Genomic DNA, 7,708 nt, shown 5'->3' with positions numbered 1-7,708 from the left:
TGGTAACAAAAAAAAAAAAAAAAAATCTCCAAACTAATAAAGTTACTACTATATGGATAGGTGTTCAAAAATAGTAGTTTGGCTGGGGATTTAGCTCAGGGGTTCTGGTGCCTGCCTTGCAAGTGCAAAGGCCTGAGTTTGATCCCTGGTACCACCCCCCCAAAACAAAAAAAACAAAAATAGTTGAACTTTTGTTGAGTGTTCAACAGGTATATAAAATTAAATCCTTACAATTTAGGGAAGATGTGATTTTTGGTCCAATACCAGTAAACAGTGCTATCTATAGGTGATTTTTTAAGAAATGCTCTGGCACTAAAGTGAACTAAAGATGGTCCTTGGGTGGATTTGATGGGCAGGTCTTAGGATACTTAAGCCAACCTAGAATAATACAAACTTTCCCAAAATTTAAGCCAGACGAACAAGTTCATTAGAGAAAGATTTCTGAATTCTTTTGGATTTTAGGGTTGCTGGTTTCTTATGTTTTCGTCATAAAAAGGTATAAACCTTATGTACTTTGAATTGTGTATCACTGTATGAGCACTGATAATGAGCACTAAAATTTTAACCTATTGAATGTTGGTGACATATTTTCTTGCTGACTTCTAGGTTAATTAGAAAATCAACAAATATTTAGAACGTTACTGAAAAATCAAAACTATTCTATAAGATTTTGAGTTAGTTTTCATTTGGCAGAGATATTTTTGAGAACTTCTATAATTTAAAAGTATATTTTTTAAAAAATGAGTTGCTCTTAGACTGAGACCTTGTGTATGAAGTTTTAGCCTTGTAAAGATGTTTATGACAGAATTGCAAACTCAGAGAAAGCCTGCAGGTAATGGAAACACTGACAGATTCTTAATTATAGAACTGCTACTGGGCAATGAGATGCCACAGTTCTTCTGCAGTAAAATAGGCTGGTTCCACTTCCTATAAATTTTGAAATATATTGTTGACAGTTAAAAGTAAATTTTCTTCTGAGGTTAAGTAAAAACTCTTTGAAAGGAATGTGACAAGCATCTTCTTTATTTGGGCTTAAACATTGTTTAACTGTGATAGTGGTGCAAGAATAAGAGTCTCCCCAGTTTAGACCCACTACAGTAATGTACTTTTCATTTCACCCCTAACTATAAAAACTGTCCTGCTGTATTTGAGAATTATTTTCCTTTCTTTTTTATCATTCATATTTCTGTGTTATAGGGGATTCACAAGGCGAGGGATTATGTTTGAAACAATCAGCCTACTACTGATAAAATGCTTTTGTTTAACAATCTATTGAACAAATAGTATTTTTCTTTGAGTGGTCAACAGTAGTGGAAAGCTTTGTTAGGAAAAGACACCACAGGGTCGACTGTATTTACATCTAGGTCACTGCTCAAGTAGTTTCACTGACTCAATGAGCTGGCCTTGGAGTTTAGAAAAGTGACAGGTGGATGGCAATGTGGACATAGGCTGCTGCTTCCAGGAGTAGAAAGAGAAGCAGTTAGAGTGATGGCTAAACAGGCAGTCACACTCTGAGGTTTCTGCATTTTCATAGGCTGAGAGAAAAGATGGCATGAAAAGAGCAATTTGGGGATAGAATCATTGCTTCCATTTGTGCTGCTGCTACACCTCACAGGGGTGCTTTGCAGTATCACTGATACTTTGATGTACTTTCCCAGATAATTTCCCCGATTGCATCCTTCACGGGGTAATTCACACAGGACAGATCCAAGCTACTTTAACTGGTGTCCGAGATCAACCTCAGGCTGGCCCCTGCCCTCCACCCAGCCTCATTTCTGGCCACTCTCTCTCCCACATCTCCTTGTTTGCTTTTCTCTATGTGTGGTACTTTGATTTATCGGCAGATCTTCCCATGTCTCAGTGCCTGAGTCTGCTGAGACGCTGTCCTCTGCTTCCCAACCTCTTCCCCGCCGGTTGAGCTCATTCTGGCTCATGCCTCAAAGTCATAGTTTCAGAAAACCTCCCCATTCTGGGGGCCGGGCCAAGTTCTCCAAGGTCTGCTCCAGCACTTTTATGTCTTCTGAACACTCATCTCTTTATTGTAATTATCTGACTGACTTCACCATTTTGTTTTAGAGTTTAAACTCAGTGAGGCCAGATGTCATTTTTCCTGTGTTTTCAACACAGGATTCAGAGCCTTCAAATACTAGTACTCAATAAATATTTGTTCTACTTAATTAACTATATGCTTAGAATAATGCCTGCAAATAGTAAAATTCTTGCTCAGTGATGAATTTAGTTCTTGATAGAAAGTACTTTCATACATATCCGTTTTCTTCAGAGAATTTAAAAATAAACATTCTTGATAATATCAGTCCATGTAGTATATGACTGCTCATCTTTTCATTTATCTTTTTTCAGGAGCAGGAGTTTGATGAAGAATAGAAGAATTTCTGATTGTTTACATGACATACAAGTCCACCCAATTCATAATCTGTCTTCTTCACATTCATCAGGTATTTTTTCTTTTCAACAGATTCTCTTGGTGAGAAAAGGACCAAATTCTGGCTCTATCATGACTTTATTTTTTGTTCTTATACAAATCATCTCATTTCCTAGAATCTTCTGTTTCTTCTGTAAAGTGGGGAGTATGGATTAGATAGAAGGCTTCTTCCACTTGTAAAATTCTATGCTCTGATATATATTTTTATAGGTCTGGGTTTCATTCACAGTACCACAAAAAAGAAAGGAAGAAAGAAAAAGAAAGGGAGAAGGGAAGGAAAAAAGGAGGAGGAAAGAAGGGAGAGAGGGGTAAAAGGGAAATGAAGGAAAGGAAAAATTGTTTAAAGAAAAAGGTACAGGAGTTAATACTTTGAATAATTATTTTTTACTAATATTCATTATAATGTTAATTTACCCATAAAAGGAAGGCCATATTAAATTTGCATGTGTAACTAACTGTAATAATTTAAAAATTACTTGTGCACACAGTGGTGGACATGTATAGTCCCAGCTACTTGGGCGCCTGAGGAGGTGCAGTGTTTGAGCCCAGGCGTTGAAGGCTAGCCTGGACCAAAACCAAAAACAAACAACTCACTACCTGTAACACTGTACTGCTACACAACAATGAAAAAGAAGGAATGACTGATACAACAACCTGCATGCATTTCCAAAACACAATGTTAAGTGAAAGAAGCCATGTACAAAAAGAATATATATTGTATAATTCTATTTATATGATGTTTATGAACAGGCAAAACTAATCTGTTGTGACAGAAGCAGTGGTAGTTTGCATTGGAACAGCAGACTCACTGCAAGGGGGAGCCCTGCTGGGAGGGGCCGTGAAGTGTTACATATGTTGCTCTAAGTGGGTATAGAGACATAAACGTCTGTAAAGAGCAATAAGCTGCACACTAAAGATGCGTGTACTTTATAGTATATAAGTTATACCTTAAGTAAAAAGTTTTTAGTAATGTGTTAATTTTTTGATAATGGTCCTAAATATGAGTAGCCATAAAAGGAATTATATCTCATCTTGACTTTAAGAAATTTGAGTTTCCTTTTTTTGTTAATCATAAAATTACCTTTTAGGAAGGTAATTCTAATACTACTAAGGTAGATCAAAATATGCTGTATCTGTACTTGCAAAATAAAAAGATACATATCTAGTAGCAGCTTACTTATTGGGTACTATTGGAGAGTGAAATGTTTTGCAGAAGTAATTTTCAGGGGAAGTTTGTTACCCTGTAGCTTTGGGTTTGGTAGCTTTTTTTTCCTACCTTTTCCCAAATTCTTTATTCTAGACCAGTGATGGCAAACCTTTTAGAGCTTTCAGTGATACAGACAGCCCGCTGTGGCACATGTGCCATAGGTTCGCCCACATGATTCTAGACTTTTAATGTTCCCCAGTCTGTTAGCTTATAAACTCTATTGTACTTTCCTTTTTGCTTGGTACTTTTAATCACCCGTGGCCTGGACCAGAAAACGAATATTGCAAATTAAGTGAAAATTACTGTACTCACATCTTAGTACTCTGGGATAAAATTATTTATGGGGGATCTGAATGAATTCTCAAGCCTTTCCATTTACTTCTGTTTTAGACAGTGCTTTCTGAAAACCTCTCTCTTGGAGATGTACCATATTAACTGCAGATAATTAATAGACTTTCACCTATCTTGACTGTAGTATACCTTGAGAAGGAACTATTCCAAAGTAGAAGTTCTGAGAGATTCCTATTTTTATAGTATATTGTTGCTTCTCTTTCCAGGTTATGTGTTAAATCAGATTTCTAATTTCATTTTATGTAATTGCTATTATTTCACCTATTTATAGTTTCTTAGGTGTTGCGGAAAATCAGTCTCCACCAAAAAGTAAATAAAAAAGATTAAACTAAAGGATACATAGGATGTTTGGGTATTTGTTACACATACAATGGTTAGTCCAGAGTGCTAAGAGCTGATGCTGTTGAGAAGTGAACTGATAACTACAAGGAACTCTTCACTTTGGCATTTTGAAACTAAAGTAGAGTAGCTTACTTTGAATTTATTGACCAATGATTCTCTATGTTTGAATCTACGGTACCTGGAAACTGGGCTTAAGATGGCTATTTTCTGGTAATTTAGGTTTAATGGAGAAATCAGGCACCATTTACTCAACCTCAGCAGATTCATTTCTTCCTGGAATATGCAAAGAATTGATTGGTTCATCAGTAGATTTTCTGAGACACAGTTTTGATGAAGAAAAAACTATAGCAGATAGCCTGATGAATAATCTTCTAAACATTTATAATGGGCTACTTGTCATCTCCAAAGCTCATGAAGAACAAGATGAAGAAAGTCAAGATAACTGTAAGCAATCCCCCTGCTTTACTAACTCACATAATGATTGTTTTCTGCACATTAAGCTTTGTTTTGAGTGATTATTTGACACATTTGGCAGACATCTATGGACTTGTGGTAAAATATTTTAATGGTGTGTGTATGTGAGTTCTTATTTTATTTGGAGATTATTTCTTCCAAATATATGTATAATTTTCCTCCTTCTTTCAAAGTGTTCTCTTCCGATCGAGCACTCCAGTCATTTACTATCCAGATTGCTTGTGCTTTTGAGCAGCTTGTGGTTTTAATCAAACACTGGCTGAGTGATTTTCTACCTTGTACCAGCATAGCAAAACTGGAAGATGAATTGAGACAAGAAGTTAAAAAACTGGGAAGCTACTTACAGTTATTTTTACAGGTAAATTGATTTATTATTATTGGAAAACTTTTTTGTTCAGTAAATTATTTTCAGTTTGATTTTTATTAGTATCTACGTAGTTTGAAATACATAATTACATTTCTTTTAGAGTTGGTCCATGTATATAACACATCTCAATTCCTTTGTCATCTGTTGCCTCCTCCTCTTTTCCCCATTTCCTCCATCTCTTGATCGCCTTCAAATTTGAAAAAGATCTACTGTATCTCCCTACTTCCTACTATCTATCTTTTCTTTTGCTCTTTATATGTATTTTGGATTTCTCATATAAGAGAAACTGCAATATTTAAGGTTATGTGTTTGTTTATTTCACTTGATATGGTCTCAGGGTTCATCAGTTTTCCTAGAAATGACTCAAGTTTGTCCTTCTTTGTGGCAGAATAGTACTCCATTGTGTATAAATACCTCTCATTATCCATTTGTCGGTTGATGGACATAAAGGTTGCTTCCAAGATTTAGTTATATGAGTTGTGCTGCTATGAACATGGGTATGCATGTATCACTGTAATATGCCTTTAACTCTATTGGGAAGATACCTAGAAAGGGAATAGATGGGTCAAATGTAATTTCTATTTTAGTTTTTGATGAATCACCATACTGATTTCTATAGTGATTGTATTAGATTATATACCTACCAACAATGTAGAAGGGTTTCTTTTTTTCCCTGCAGCTTTGACAGCACTTGGTATTTGATTCTTGGTGATGATAACCATTCTTTCTGGAATCAGATGGAATCTTGATGTGTTTTAATTTGGATTTCTGTAATGGCCAGTGATGAACATTTTTTTCTGTGTTCGTTGGCCATGTGTACTTCCTCCGAGAAGTGTCTTATTTCAGTTGTCCATTTTTTGATTGGGTCTTTTAGTTTTGGGGGTTTAACGTTAAGTTCTTTATATATTATAGATATTAATCCTCTGAGGTGTAGCTGGCAGAAATTCTTTTGCCTTCTCTAGGTTGTCTCTTCATCTTGTTGGTTGTTTCCTTTGCTATGGAGAAGTTTTTTAATTTGATGTGATCCCATTGTAGATTCTTGGTTCTATTTCCTGTGCTATTGGGTTCTTTTTAGAAAGTCCTGGCCTGTGCTGTCAAAAGTTTTACCTGTTTTGTCTTCCAGCAGAGTCTTTCTGATCTATTTTGATTTTTGTTTCGTACATAGTGAGATATGGGCCTAGGTTCAGTCTTCTGCAGGAGGATAGCCAAGTTTCCCAACACCATTTGTGAAAAAGACTCTTTTTCTTCAGTGTATGTTTTTGGCTCCTTTGTCTTTGTCGATGACATCAAAGTAGTTGAATCTGTGGTTGTTTCTGCATCCTCTATATTCTGTTCCATTGATCCACATGTCTGTTTTTGTGCCAGTACCATGCTGCTTTATCACTGTAACTTTGTAATATAACTTCAGAACTGGGATTGTGATGCCTCTTGCTTTGTTGTTGTTTCCCAGAAATGCTTTTGCTATTTGGAGTCTCTTCTAGTTCATTAGTTTCAGTCTGTGAATTTCTTTTTGGGTTAAATGTGTTTTTGTTTTTTTTTAATACAGCATAATGTTGGATTTGTTTCTTAATCCATTCTGCTAATTTGTGTCTTTTGATTGGTGAATTGAGACCATTCACATTGATAGTTATAACTTACCGCTACTGACTTATTATTTATCATTGTATTATTTTACTATGGCTAATTCCCTTTCCCTTCTGCTTAATTGTTCACTCTGCCTGGTGTACTCATTCTCCTAGAACTTTTAGCATTGTTAGCTTCATTGTCTCTTTCAAGTATATCCTTGAGAATTTTCTGAACTGCTGGTTTGGTGGTCATAAATTTCTTTAGGTGCTTCTTATCATGGTGCTAAGTTATCACTTAACTAGTAAGTGATAGAGCTGGTTTTGAACCCAGGTAGTCTTGCTATTGGGAAGAGACCAAGTCTTCCTCTGGCTACTGATTTCAGTTCATACTGAGTTATTTATAAGCCTGCTGACATAGAGGCAAGGAGAGTAATTTTGTTTCTTGCTTACCTTGTATTTGGTAGCATGGGTTTTGGAAGGAAGAAGAAAGATGAAAGTTTACTTTGTCTCACATACAAGCTAGAGATAGGCATAAAAGCTTGTTTCACAAGTCGAGTTTTAGGATTCTTCCAACCCACCATTCTGCTGGACCTAAAGTGTGGCCCTTGATTTCATGGAAGAAGTAATGAAGGAAAAACCCAAGTGTGTCTTCTTTAAGGGGAGTTTCTGGAAATTACTATGTGGCTCTTCTACGTACGTGTTTAGACAGAACTTCATCATCTGACCACGTGCTAAATTAGTTTGTCTTTTGGCAAACTGCTTCAGTTTGAGTCTCCCATTTTTTCACTTGGAAAATAAAATAGCACTACCTACCTGGCAGGATTGCTGTGATTACCAAATGAAGTGTTGTTATACGAAGGTACCTGTTTGGGCTGGGGATTTAGCTCAGTGGTTCCACTGCCTGCCTCGCAAGAGCAGGGTCCTAAGTATGATCCCCGGTACCAAAAAAAAAAAAAAAA

The 7,708-nt window shown here is 36.1% G+C and overlaps 1 protein-coding gene across 1 annotated transcript in view; it reads left to right on the top strand.

The window, feature by feature from the left end:
- The window catches only part of Kif14 (kinesin family member 14), a 50,039-nt gene that overhangs the window by 35,605 nt on the left and 6,726 nt on the right, over positions 1 to 7,708 (top strand). Inside the window, exons 23-25 of the mRNA XM_033761969.1 lie at positions 2,362 to 2,456; positions 4,563 to 4,787; positions 4,991 to 5,175. Of these exons, the coding sequence (XP_033617860.1) occupies positions 2,362 to 2,456; positions 4,563 to 4,787; positions 4,991 to 5,175 (505 nt within the window). The remainder of the gene's footprint in view (positions 1 to 2,361; positions 2,457 to 4,562; positions 4,788 to 4,990; positions 5,176 to 7,708) is intronic.

The sequence above is a fragment of the Fukomys damarensis genome, unplaced genomic scaffold (assembly GCF_012274545.1).
Source record: "Fukomys damarensis isolate Sample0158 unplaced genomic scaffold, DMR_v1.0_HiC HiC_scaffold_11, whole genome shotgun sequence".
Taxonomy (NCBI): Eukaryota; Metazoa; Chordata; class Mammalia; order Rodentia; family Bathyergidae; genus Fukomys; species Fukomys damarensis.
This window is presented reverse-complemented; position numbering and strand designations above follow the sequence as displayed.